The 14,086-nt window shown below is 43.3% G+C and overlaps 1 protein-coding gene across 1 annotated transcript; it reads left to right on the plus strand.

The window, feature by feature from the left end:
- Window positions 1–935: 935 nt before the first annotated feature.
- VLDLR (very low density lipoprotein receptor) lies at window positions 936–12,306 on the plus strand. The gene is given in 20 exon segments (XM_009884318.1): window positions 936–951; window positions 1,776–1,895; window positions 2,860–2,982; window positions 3,876–3,998; window positions 5,340–5,711; window positions 5,819–5,941; window positions 6,024–6,146; window positions 6,613–6,732; window positions 6,809–6,934; window positions 7,334–7,505; window positions 7,839–8,063; window positions 8,221–8,255; window positions 8,257–8,292; window positions 8,673–8,812; window positions 8,927–9,068; window positions 9,385–9,531; window positions 10,456–10,545; window positions 10,943–11,020; window positions 11,134–11,303; window positions 11,649–12,306. Coding segments are annotated over 20 exon segments (2,517 nt in total). The 3' UTR covers window positions 11,685–12,306.
- Window positions 12,307–14,086: the final 1,780 nt, after the last annotated feature.

Here is a 14,086-nt window from a genome sequence, read left to right on the forward strand (position 1 = left end):
CACTCTGAAAGCCTGGATGAGAATGTCTCAAAACTAGCAGGAGTCAGTTGCTGCATATTTTAGGTGGTAGTACAGTAATAACTGGAATAATGTGTGACCAGGGCTTGCAAGCAGATGGCTACTTCTGTTAGAAGTTACTGGACAACAAGGTGGTGTCAGGCTTAGAACAAGCTCGTAGCTGTGGCTTCCGCACCCTATCTAAGCTGGCTGGAGTGTGCCTTCTCGCACAACGCGAACTACTTGTTTGATAGCTCTTGACCAAATAGTAGAAGCCTTACAAAACTACACTATTAGAAAGTGTATGCTGGTGTAATTGCCATCCTGAGAAGGAAAGGAAGGATGGAAATGCAGAGTACAAGAAATGATGTTCAAGTTCTTGGCACTCTTTGAACATATTTCCCATGAAACAAGTTGTTATGGCTTTACTCTTCTGACAAGTGAGTTAGTGTTTTTCTCAACCAGTAAGACTGCTAAAATGTTAGCAGAGCTCAATAAGCTGCTGTTTCAAATCCTTTAATTCTAGCATGAATTTACATGAGATACTTGGCAGGTAAAATTGTCCTTGCTTATATCCTGCATAGGGTTTGCCATTGGCTAGTGCCTGATGGCTTGCCAACATAATGTGAAATGGCTGAATAGCTTCCTTCCACTTGGAATCTGTCTTGCATTTTGCATGACATGCACAGAAGATATTAAATAACAAGTAATGTTATACTAAAATTTAATGCCCTTTGTAAGCCCTGGAATGCCAAGACAAAGCACCTCCACTAAATGATGCAATAAACCAAGGAGGAGCAGGAGTCTTGCATCATGCTGTAGACATGTGCAGCCAATAATAATGCATGAGCTTACACACTTGCCTGCCTGCATTACATGGAAAGGCTCTGGCTTAGCTGCTGAAGAAGCAGGCTGTTGCTTTTAGTGACAGTTATAGCATGGCTTCAAGGCAAAGTACGTTCCCTCAAGGGATGGGGTGATACAATTTTAGAGCTGAAGATACTCTGGAAAATGCACTCTAACTCTAAGCACCATGCAGAAAACAGTACCTTACTCAAGTGTACTAACAAATCACGACTGTTATCAGTTGGGAGGCAACAGGCTTGATTCCAGAAGGAAGTGATAAATTATCTTGCTGTCTTAGCATCACGTTGGATCTAGCTTTAGTAGGCAAGATCCAGATAAGTAATTGTACTTCTTTTTGTGTATACTAAGGAATGTCTCTGGGTGCTGTTGTTTAAGGAGTAACTAAAATAATGAAAACTTGTTGTTCAACTACAGACCAGATACCTAAGCTATCTTCACAGGCTTCTTGGGGATTCTGCTGCAATGTGTTAGCAGCAAAGTGCTGAAATGTTAACGCAGCTTCATGTTAGACAAGTTTCAACCCAGTTTGCTTAGTTTGGAGTTTTGAGAATGCAATGCTAGGTGCTAGACAGTAGAAGTCACTGTGTGCACACATCCCTCTGCCTAGCAAAGTTGACCTTGCCTTGAAAGGAAAACTCAGTAAGAAGAACACTGAGGCTAGTTTACTGCTGTCTGGCAGGTGGACTGTCACAGTGCTTGAGCTCTGCACTGAACTCTCTGTGAAGAAAAGCTTCTGGCTCTGTTTTCATGATTGAATAAGGTGACTTGGAGCTCAGATCTGGTTTTATGCTGATGTTATACTGTTGATTAAGCTGGGTAACTTCTTGGTCAGCATTGGGGGAAAGCAAGAAAGTATTGCTAGACAGTATTGGGGCTTAGGTTCTTTTTTTTTTTTTTTTTTTTCATTGAAGGTGCGAGAGCAAAATGTGAGGAATCCCAATTCCCATGTAGTAATGGACGCTGTATTCCTTTACTCTGGAAATGTGATGGTGACGAAGACTGTTCAGATGGCAGTGATGAGAATGCTTGTGGTAAGTAATCAAAGTAAATAATACCTCTGTAGTAGTACTTGCTAGTTGGCAGTGGGGGCTTAACACTGGATAGCTGGAGAAATGCTTATCCTGGCCAGAACTTCTGACAGTCAGAATACAGAGTAGAGGACAAATTCCCTAGAACTGGGCGACTATCTTGATGTCTTGTATCCATCTAAGGCAGTTGAATTTTCCTGAGTGCTATGAAGGTCTCCAGGAACTGGTGACTGAGAGAAAACCTTGTGACCAAGACTCTATTTGTGAGCATGGTGACTGTCCAGAACAGAATGCAAGCCTGTTCTCAGTTGTTGCTTGAAGACATAGTAGAAAGTGTTTGCTATTAGCACTTAGCTGTTAGCTATTCCATGGTTAAATGCCCTGGTTTATGTGTAAAAGTGATTCTGCTGAGTCTCCTATAAACACTGAGTCTAGCTTTGACTGCCAACTCTTGCTTTAAGCAGACATAGAGGCCAAGATGGATGACTAGAGGTACTTAGAATCGAGGCAAAACAGACTCAATATCCAACGCTGGTGTGGTTGAACTGCCAGTCTGCTCAAGCAGACCGAAACTGTTACCTTAGGGTTACATAGTACCATGCTTCTGTAATGAGAAATCAAATGCCTTGATGACAAAATTCAGATTTTGAACTCTGAGTTGAATATCAATAGACTGTACTTTAACTCAAGTGTGTTCAAAGCAGCAGCTATTCTAGCAGTATAGTCTCCCTTGACAATAGCAGTCCTCCAGTGCCTGCTTATAGGAAGATAAATGTTTCTCTGTGCACAGTATAATTCTTTAGGAAGTGTTGAACAGCACTGCCATTAGGCTGGTGGAAGATGACACCAGACATCCAAGAACTAAGGATATTGCATCACTTTCTTAGGGCAAGGCAACTTATCTCTAGCTGCCACAAACATGCTCAGCTCTGGTTTCTAAACAAGTGGCTGTCCTTCTCCCTTGCAGTGAAGAAGACGTGTGCCGAATCTGACTTTGTGTGCGTCAGTGGTCAGTGTGTGCCTAACAGATGGCAGTGTGATGGGGATCCAGACTGTGAGGACGGGTCTGACGAGAGTGCTGAACTGTGCCGTAAGTGAGCCTGGCTTGTTGGTGCAGGCAAGCCTGCGGGGAGTAGCATTTTGACTTCTTGCCTGCTTGCAGCCTGGCTCTCCTCCTAAAGAAAGGATGAACTTGTTGTCTTGGAGAGCACCTTCCTAAGTCCTAGCTTGGCTTTGGCCACATCAGGGTCTTGACAAGACATCTTACTACTTAAGAAGACACAGAACTGAGTGGGAACTCTGCACTTGTACCTGGTAACAGATAGCAATTACAAGGTTTTACTGACAGTCAGAGGCAGCAAGCACGACACGGCAGGCCTGACCATTTACTGTGGCTTGTTCACCAAGTGATCACTGTCCTCAAAGACAACTACTATGCAAGATAACCAGAGCTAGTGTAGGAACTGAGTGACTGACTCTGTGTTGGGGGGTGGGAAGCAGAAATGCAGAGGCTTGACCGTGAGGTCTCACAGTTAGCCACCCCAGTCTTAAGTGTGGTAACTAATCAAGGGATATAGATCTGTGAAGCTTCATTTCCCTGTATCAGTAGGATCAACATTGAGGAATACTTCAGCCCCAGGTCCTACTGCACTTTGGCATTACTCCTGCGTACTACTACGTGTTATAGCTCAAGCTTCTACAGTGTTACTGGTGTGCAATCACAAAACTACTGCTACAAAGATACTCTTGAAACACTAATCTATTAGGAGCTGGAAGCATCTTTTTTTACTGAACACTACAAACTAATATAACCTCTTCCATGATGGAGCCATCAACTTAGATGGATGCTGGCATCTAGTTAACTGCAATTCTGTCCAGAGCTGAAGCCTTTCAGTCTCAACTTTCAGGACAACTGCTAAAACCCAAGATCAGTAGCTCTTAAATTTCAGAACTCTTGAATTCAACTTAAACTTTTTTCAATAGATATGAGAACATGCCGGGTAAATGAAATCAGCTGTGGTCCTCAGTCAACCCAGTGTATCCCAGTGTCCTGGAAATGTGATGGTGAAAAAGACTGTGACAGTGGAGAAGATGAAGAGAATTGTGGTAAGGGAAGAAACGGTGGCTGCATAACGCTGTTTGAAATTGACTTGTCTGGAAAGGAGCTAGCTATGCAGTATACCTGGGAAGATAAATTTCTCATAGTATCAATATCTCCTTAAACATATATTCATCTTGTATTGCAGCCTGCTTAACAAAGCGGACTTGTTCTAACACTCCTCTATCCTGCTAAGTTAAGAACTACAGCAATATAACATATTCAACATCTGTCTCTGGCTAATTTTGGCAATAGCCATAGGCTTAGTCACATGTTGGGCAAACCATCAGAACTTGTTCTCTGTAGTTTCTCAACAGGTAGCTCTAGTTGCTGCTTATATTAACAAATGGTCTCCTAAAAATGCAGTAGGGACTTGTAGCCAAGGGCACAGCTGATCTGCTTTAAAGCCCTATTCTGGAGTATTCTGTGTGCTTGTCTGAAAGTGCAGACTAGGTAAGCTAGGTTTCAGGTGTTGGGGGGCAACTTCAGGCCGGTACGCAAGTGAAGCTGCCACTGCCAGCCTTAGAGTGCAGCATTCCTGGCTTGTTCTGATGAATTTGTGTACACATGAGTTGGCTGAAGTGTCCTGAGACAAATTTGCTGTAGCCAAAGCCACAGGGCTTGCTTCTGTCAGAACCACCTTACCTGGATGGGCTAACGAGACACACAGATCTGCAGACTTCTGCTATGTGTCTGTGGAGTTGCTGCCTTACTCAGCAAGTAAATGTCTTAGTCTGACGAGTAAACCTACAGACAGCACTTCTAATGAAGCTGATACTGAGCTGCTAGCTACATTGCTATTAAACCAGCATGATTTTTACTGGTGTAAGTTGCGTGGGTGTGCTTAATACCACAGGATCAACTGGTGCGAGATCTTGGTCTGTTATCCCCAGTGGTCCAGCCAAATGGACCACTGCTGTCCTGGGGACCAGCACAAAACACTTCAATTTCAAACTATAGTGCATGCTGACCATCTGGCTACTTTAATCTTAGTCTGTACTCTAGAGCTAGCAATTCTCTTACCTTCTGTCTCTGGTTCACAGGGTCTGAGCCTGTTTTCCAAAAGGCTCTCACTCTGAAGCAGAAGAGCCTAGCTGCTTCAGAAGGAGGCTGTTTCCACTCAGTAGCTCAAAACTGGTGCCTCTTGCTTATAACATCCGAAGGCAAGGACGACAGTCTGTGGGGCCCAAGTGTCCTGTAGGTGGTCAGTTAGGTTCTCCTAGAGCCTTATACATGATGCTGATCTTCTGTAAGCTAACAGCTGAAGAAACTGCAAAGCAAAACACCTTAATACAAAAGTCTGCCTTCTTATTGTAATCTGTTCATCTCTCTTACTCCTGCTATTCCAGGCAATGTGACTTGTAGTCCGGCGGAGTTCACATGCAGCAGTGGGCAGTGTATTTCCAAGAGCTTTGTCTGCAATGGTCAAGATGACTGCAGCGATGGCAGTGATGAGCTGGAATGTGCACCTCCAACCTGTGGAGTTCATGAGTTCCAGTGCAAGAGCTCCACTTGCATCCCCATCAGCTGGGTGTGTGACGATGATGCTGACTGCTCTGACCATTCAGATGAATCTCTAGAGCAATGTGGTCGCCAGCCTGCACCTCCTGTGAAGTGCTCTGCCAGTGAGGTGCAATGCGGCTCAGGGGAATGTATCCACAAAAAGTGGCGCTGTGATGGAGATCCTGACTGCAAGGATGGGAGTGATGAAATCAACTGCCGTAAGTTAACTTGCTGCTTCTTTAGGAGGTGCTGGTTGGCTCCTGTTTTATTTTCTTTCCTTCATCAGACCTCAGGAGTTTTAAGTTTGTAATGGCTATGTCCTCAGCTTCTCGGACCTGCAGACCAGACCAGTTCAGATGTGAAGATGGGAACTGCATCCATGGGAGTAGGCAGTGCAATGGTGTGAGAGACTGTCTGGATGGCACTGATGAAGCAAATTGTAACAACGGTAAGTGTGGAACTAAGCAAGAATAAAGCCTTCACAGAACACCTGTTGAAGCTGGTAGTTTCCCTCACAATCTTTATCTCAGTTATTCAGTGCTCTGGACCTGGCAAATTCAAGTGCAGAAGTGGAGAATGCATAGATATCAATAAAGTGTGTAACCAGCAGAGAGACTGCAAGGACTGGAGTGATGAGCCCCTCAAGGAGTGTAGTAAGTAAACAAACTCATTCTGCAATGCTGACCACTGAACATACTTAGATACAGCCTCTGAGCTGTCAGATGTCAGTCTGGAATGCCTACCTGCACTTCTTTGGTGGCAAACAAACAACCAAGAGCAACCTGGTCAATAGGCTAGATTTATCCTAGCCAAACTGGCTATTGGGATGACTTCTTTGTAGGCAGAAGGCACCCGAAGGCATTAGAAACTCTGAAACTTCCAGGAGCCTCAATCTTTGTCTCTTGCTGCCAACTTACAACACAAGTAACATGCTGATAGCTGAGCAAATATGAATTTGAGGAGGGTCTTGTGCATGTGTCTTCAAGTGCCAGAGTGGTTTATCCAATGTGGCAGGCATCATTAGAAAATGGATGGGTGTCTGTTAAAGCACTCTTGTGACTAAGGCTTTAAGACTAAATATGTGTGTTGTTTCAGAAGTGGCTAATTCTTCTCTTCTAGACATAAATGAATGTCTGGTGAACAATGGCGGATGCTCTCATATCTGCAGAGATCTCGTTATTGGCTATGAATGTGACTGTCCAGCTGGGTTTGAGCTTATAGACAGGAGGACCTGTGGAGGCAAGTATCAAGTGGTTAACAGGAACCCTACTGATGGTGTTGGAGATGACAACAAATTAAATTTTTGTCTTTGCAGATATCAATGAGTGCCAGAACCCTGGTATCTGTAGTCAAATCTGTATCAACCTGAAAGGGGGCTATAAATGTGAATGTAGCCGTGGCTATCAGATGGATCTCGCTACTGGGGTGTGCAAGGCAGTTGGTGAGTATTGGCATGAGATTTCTGTATTCCCACTTTAAAATGAGGTAGCAAGTGATGTACTGTTAATGCTATCGTGATTTGTACACTAGTTGTGCTGTTATCAATATAACTTGTACAGGCCTGAACACTCCTAGCACTTCAAATGATGCCATGATACAGTACTTAAAGCTGCCTAACATAAACTACTTGTGTCTCCTCCCCGGGCAGGAGGACCCTCCCCACCAAGTTGTGGAGGGAGAAAAGGATGAGGCATGGTACAGCCCAGACCTCTGTCAACATCCACTAGCAAGTGTGGGATAGCAAATGCTAAATATGGTGATTCTCAAAGTTTGTCATAAAAGAACAGTATGTGACTGCATGTCTAGAAGTAGATAGATAACACTTACACTCTTCTCACAGGGAAAGAACCATGTCTAATCTTCACCAACCGCCGGGATATCAGGAAGATTGGCCTCGAGAGGAAAGAATACATTCAGCTAGTAGAGCAGCTAAGAAACACAGTAGCTCTAGATGCTGATATTACTGAGCAAAAGCTTTACTGGGCTGACTTCAGCCAAAAAGCAATCTTCAGGTAAATGGACTCAACTTCTGAACCCTAGTGTGCTCCCCTAAACCATCTCACATTTTCCCCAAGATGCTTCTTTAAGCTCTGGTGACAAAAACTAGATTTCTGGTGTCCTAAAGACAAAGTACAGTAGATGTAAGTTCCCACAACTAGCAATGTGTGTGCCTATTGCACATCCTAGTAACTGCTGCTACAACTGTACAAAAGGCTCTCCGTGGAAAGTCACAAGTGCATCTCTACACTATCTGCCTGAGATCTACATGCAGTATTTGTCAAGGCATGCCAAGTGGTAGTATCTGTGGAGGAAGGGGTTGAAAGCAAGTAATTCTTGTCTTCCAGTGCCTCTATTGATACCCGTGATAAAGTTGGAACACACGTCAGAATCCTGGACAACATACACAGCCCTGCAGGAATTGCTGTTGACTGGGTTTATAAGAACATCTACTGGTCTGACTCAACTGCAAAGACCATTTCAGTGGCTAGCCTAGATGGCACAAAAAGAAAGGTTTTGTTTCTCTCTGAGCTGAGAGAGCCAGCTTCTATTGCTGTAGATCCTCTTTCTGGGTGAGTATTTGTCCTGGTTCTCTTAAAAGAGTGGACCTCCCAGCTACTCCATGTCCTGATAACTGACTTAGGTAGCCTTTCTTAGTTATTGGTCATAATTAAGAGTGATACTACACAGTACTATAGTGCATCATACAACATAAATTCTGCTTCACAGCTTTATGTACTGGTCAGACTGGGGTGAGCCAGCAAACAACAGAAATCCAGTGGCCTAATGGAATTGCTCTAGGTATGTTGAACTTGTCTCTGTGCCAGAGGTATTCTGGAGCTTTAGCAATTTGTTTGCTACAAAAGCCAAGGTCATCCTTCAGAGAACTATTTTCAGCTTCTGAGAATGGGAAGTTCCTGCATGCCTGGAGATACTGCAACAGGCACAGATAGCACTTCTCAGATACTGAAATAGTAACTCTTCTTGCACTGCTCTATATTATAGTTGAGGTACAGGCCACTTAGGCAGCACTTCAGCAGCCTTCTGCATCCTGGTATGGTAAGAAACTAGGGCAACACTGCAACTATTCTTGAACCTGTGGGTGCTTCGACTTTTGCAGGAGGCTTTGGAGGTTTTTTCTGTGTAGATAGTAAATATGTTTGGGTTTTTTTCCCTTCTAGATCTTGTCAAAAGCCGTCTGTACTGGCTTGATTCTAAACTACATATGCTGTCGAGCGTGGACTTGAATGGCCAGGACCGTAGAATTGTGCTGAAGTCTCATGAGTTCCTTCCTCATCCTCTTGCTCTAACAATATTTGAGGTAAGAGTGACCTCCTCTAGTAATTGTCAAAGATCTTGTTGCTAGTATGAGGCTAGCAGTCATGGTGCTGATAGGAACACAGAAGTAATGGAATGCAATGACTCTGTCTTCTAGGACCGTGTGTACTGGATTGATGGAGAGAATGAGGCAGTCTATGGTGCCAACAAATTTACTGGATCTGAATTGGTTACCCTAGTGAACAATCTCAATGATGCACAGGACATCATTGTGTATCATGAACTTGTTCAGCCTTCAGGTAATGCTAATACAGTTTATAGTTATGTCAGTGTGTACTTGTAAGAAGCCTGCCCTGCTTGGGTGGTGGCAAATGGTATCCCTCCCCTGTATAGTTGTCCACTTCACTTCTACTTAAAGTGCTTGGAGCTTCTAACATAGGTATCCTCACTGGGGTTGAGAGAAGGTCTAGTTGCAGTTGCTGTTTCTTAGGCCAAGCAGATAGAAATCTATAATCTGTAGAGACAAGTAACTCTAATAGAGCAATTACTGAGCAACTAATTATGCTGTACACCTGGAATATGAAGGCCTACTCCTGTCAATTGCTGTACCAACAGGCAGGAACTGGTGTGAAGACAACATGGCAAATGGAGGCTGTAGCTACCTGTGCTTGCCTGCTCCTCAGATAAATGAACACTCTCCAAAGTACACTTGTGCATGTCCTGTTGGATATGTCTTGAAGGAGGATGGTCTGAGATGTGCAGGTATGATAACATGACTGAAGTCTCTTGCGGGATGGATGAGGAAGGAGTAGGGGTACTGAACCTGTTAGAGGCAAATATGGCAGTATAGGCGGAGAGCTTTGCATGAGTTAATCTGATGTAAATAATCTTGGGAGGGGGTGGTCTTCTAGCATGCATTAAGCTGGCCCTCAGTCTGTAGTTGCTGTTCAAAGTCCATGCTTGGTTTTTGCATCACTGTCATTTGCAACAAGACCTTGTACCTCCATGGCTTTCTGCAGACGGCAAGCACATGCTCAAAATGTACCAAGCCCCTTTCTTATAAAACAAGGGGTATAAACTGACATAGCTCTACAGCATATAAATACACAGTGTTGAAAAGCTGATAGGCTAATCTTGCTGGCCAAGGAAGTTTGTTTGGACCTCCTTTCATGGCACAAACAAACATGCTGCTGCTACTACCCTAAGCACTGGCTATATGGCAGACTTGTTTGTCCAGTGGAGTGGAACTAGAAACTCCAAGGTACCACTTACTATACTGCATCTTGATTCTGACTGCCACAGTTGGAGCACTAAATGCGAAGACACTGTCCTCAGTTGGCTGCTCTAAAGGGTTGCTATAGATATCAAAGACTACCTAACCAGTAAATGTGTGGAACTAAAATCTCACTCAAAAAACCTGATGCGAAGGATGGTGTGACTTACTGTTGTCATGGCTCTAAATGCCTGTAATTGATGCCTGATTAACTGTCTAGCCTTGTTCTTGGAAGCACTTTTGATCAAAAACCCTCAGCAGAGGGTGTGCTAGGGAAGTAACTGTCAGTGTTTCCAGTAAAGCTAACAAGCTGCATGATCATTCTGCCATCTGCTAAATGTTCACTACCATGGCTTTCATAGCTAAGCCATTGCAGAACTTCAGGATTAACTGGGTTCTTGATCTATAATTAGTTTCAGGTACTGGAACAACTGTGGCTTACACTGAGGCTAAAGATACCAGCACAACTGAAAAATCTCCAACTCTTGGACTAGTTCCTGGAGGTACTGGTCCCAATAACTCAGACTGCTAAACATTAGAGAAATTAAATGCAAACTGACCCACTAGCCTACTTGAAGTTTTCTCCTTTGCATGCAAGTAGAGAACACAGGCCAGGCCATGTGTAGTACAAGTAAGACAGCTGGAGCATGTGATAAATGGAATTAGTTCACTTATAGTGTGGAACCTATAGGTTTGACGAAATCCCAGCAGTGCTCAGAGAAGGCAAGCAATAAAAAAAACTTTCTACTAATATAGGATGAAACCTGTTAGGCTGTTCTTGCAGTGCGTTACTGAGAAGCTAATATAGGATAGCAGTTTTTGGGCTTGGGAAGTGCGTGCATCTGACAAAGTCTGCCAGCCTGTCAGTAAGCAAGCTCACAACTTCAAATTCTCATGCAGAATTCAACACCAGTGGTACAGCATCTGAAGCACATGCAGCTGGAGGAACATCAGCAGTCTGGACTGTTCTTCCTGTCTGTGAGTACAGCATTCACTAGCCTTTGGGACCCCTTGCTGAGGGACAAGCTGCTCTTAGGCAGGAGCTTGACTTGACCCTACTCCATACTTGCCATCTGCTTCTCTCTCTAAAGTGTTGCTGGCGACGGCTGCAGTGGCTGGCTACTTCATGTGGCGTAACTGGCAGCACAAGAACATGAAGAGCATGAATTTTGATAATCCTGTCTACCTGAAAACGACAGAAGAGGACCTCACGATTGATATTGGAAGACACAGCGGTTCAGTAGGACACACCTACCCTGCAGTAAGTAAACCTGTTGACATGTCTGAGGCTTCATGTTAATCCTCGGAGTAGACATGAAGACTGCCAAATGACACCTGATGAGTTTAGGAGAGGTCTCCACTGTTGAAAGTGGCTGGCTGCAGCTAAACCACTGGGCTGAATCAGCTGAGAACTTGACCTTTTAATCAAGGTTAAAGCTGTAGTAGGCAACAACTATCCTATACCTGGGATGGAGTAATCAGTGCTGAATGTGGTCGCTAGCCTGGCGGGACTAGCCCTGGTTTCAAACTGCTGTGTAGTGGTGCTATGCATTGTTTTGTATCTTTATTAGTACAACTGAAACTAACTTGTACTTATTTTGTACAGATATCTGTTGTAAGCACAGATGACGATATGGCGTGAGCACTGGATCAGCAATCACTTCCAGTTTACTTGTGTTTTACACTCTTTGGGGATAGTAACCAGGTTTGTGGCTGAAGGACTTCCTCCATTCTTGGAAGAAAGAAGATACTTTCTGTATGTATGGAACACTTATGTAAATAGCTATTTTATACAGATTAACAACAAACTCTGTAAATACCTGTCCACGACAATTCAGCTTTTAGTGGTTACCATTTTATCAGTAACCCTTGGATTGGTCAGTCAGTAACACCGCTGACCAAATATAAAGCACTTTCCATAGAAAGCCATATTCCAGCCACAACTTGTAATAGCTGTACATATGTGTAAATGTGACACTTGTAAATATTGTTCTTGGAAAATCACTGTCAAGCACTTTGAAATATTTCAAATGTAAATTATTGTACACTGTCTTTTTCAATGATTGGGGCAATGGCAATAGGAAAAAACGGGTTACTATGATTGCCAAAAATTTGTAAACATGAGTAATTTTGTATGTATGATTGAAACAATCTTCTCTGTTACCTGTTAGAGGTATACAGATATAAATGCTCTTTAAGAAACTACTGTAAACCTTAATTCAGAGGGGGAGAAAAAAAACAATAAAAAAAATTAAGCAGTTAAAGTATCGGTCTCCATTATTATGCTAACATTGAAGTAAAATAGTGTCTCCTCAGCTGGAAGCGTTAGTGGGCTACATTACTACTGCCAGACAGAACATGAATCATAGAATTGTGTAGGTTGGAAGGGACCTTTAAAGATCATCAGGTCCAACCATTAACCTAACACTGCCAAAAACCACCACTAAACCATGTCCCCAAGCGCCATGTCTATCTGTAAGTAAAATTGTGGATGGATACAGGACAGCAAGGAGTGAAATATGAGTGACTGGTCAAGTAAATCAAGCAGGCTAAATTTTGGGTGCAGTATTTCTTTAGTTATTTCAGCAGTACCCCCAGCCTGCTAAGACAGGACTGACCTGCCAGGTGACTGCGGTTTGTACTTGAGACTGATACTTGAGACTGACTAGGTCCAGGAGTCCAGCTAGACTCCTAAGTTAAGACTGACAGTGGCTAAAAATACTCAACTACTATTGTAAGCTCCTAAGAGGGTCGATTGACAGAGATGCTACATACAGACAGGCCAAAGCGTTGTCTGCCAGGTAGGTGTGAGGTCCATGCAAAGGATGTTGTGCGCAAGCTCACCATGGTGTCAAGCTGTTAGCAGGTACTCCTCATGGCAATGGCGGTGCGAGTTGTACAGGTGTAGCAGCTACCAAAACCCAAAGGAATAGCAGAGCTGTGACTTGGCAGCTAATCACAGCAGCCTGCTCCTGAAGTCTTGGTGCTGAAAAGCCCCCGTTGCTCCATGTGTAATGACAGAAGTCCCCTGCAATGAGCATCAGTGAGCTAATGACCCCTTCCCTATGGGAACTCAATTCACTGTAGTTGCTCTAAGATACTGATCACTTGCAATACTGGAGACTTTCTTTTGGGTAAATGAATTGTACAACTGTTCTGGGTCTGGGAAAGTGATACTTGTGATGAAAACTGTTCAGTACCATAGTACTTGAGTGCTAATTTTAGTAGTACCAAGCATGTTTCTTATCTACTGTACAAGTATAGTTCATTCATGCAATAGAGAAAGATTAAGGCTGAATTAAGTTGCAGGTTCTGTGGTCTTCAGGCATTTTGCTATGTGATCAAGTTTAGGGTAAAGAAAGAGGAAGCTTTTGATCTTTATGGCATAACTGCTTGATTAAAACTGATTAAAAGGTAGCTTCCTTAGCTATTAGTAGTTCCCTTTACTCCAGAAAAATAATTTGTCATTGAGTTGTGGTTAGATGTAGGATCTTGGCCTTGAATTGCCACCCCATAATTACTGTAGCAGGAGGTGCTACTTCACTGTTGCTAGTCCTTTCCCCTTCAAGGTGAAGAAGAAACTACTTCTGATTGGATGCAGGTTCAAGGCTAAGACATAGTTTGGAAGAAGCAAGAATCTCCTGGTTATGTTTGTTAAATCATTCTCAACCAATTGTGTGTCCAAAATACTAACAATAAAAATCAAGTCAGAACTTGGATCAATTCCTGGGCTTGGTTTTAGTGCCTGTTCTCATTGCACTTACACCTGGGGTCTGCTCTCTTAATGGTCTTCTGTGTATTGTGGACTCTGTTCTTGACAGATGAGGACAGCTGCCAGCTTCTGCAGATTTAACATAAGTTGTTTCTAGCAAGCTCACTACTCTTTGGGGAGTTGAGGCCTCTAGCCATCTATCCCTGGCAACTCTTGTCTGTCTGTAAGCATTTTCAGTATCTGGAATGCATGTGGACTAAAAGGTCTTGCAAAGATGAGGATGTAAGGAAACCTCAAGCTTCTGGCCAAGAACACTGCATCTGTTTTTTTGA

This window comes from Charadrius vociferus, unplaced genomic scaffold (genome assembly GCF_000708025.1).
Source record: "Charadrius vociferus isolate BGI_N301 unplaced genomic scaffold, ASM70802v2 scaffold183, whole genome shotgun sequence".
In the NCBI taxonomy this organism is placed as follows: Eukaryota; Metazoa; Chordata; class Aves; order Charadriiformes; family Charadriidae; genus Charadrius; species Charadrius vociferus.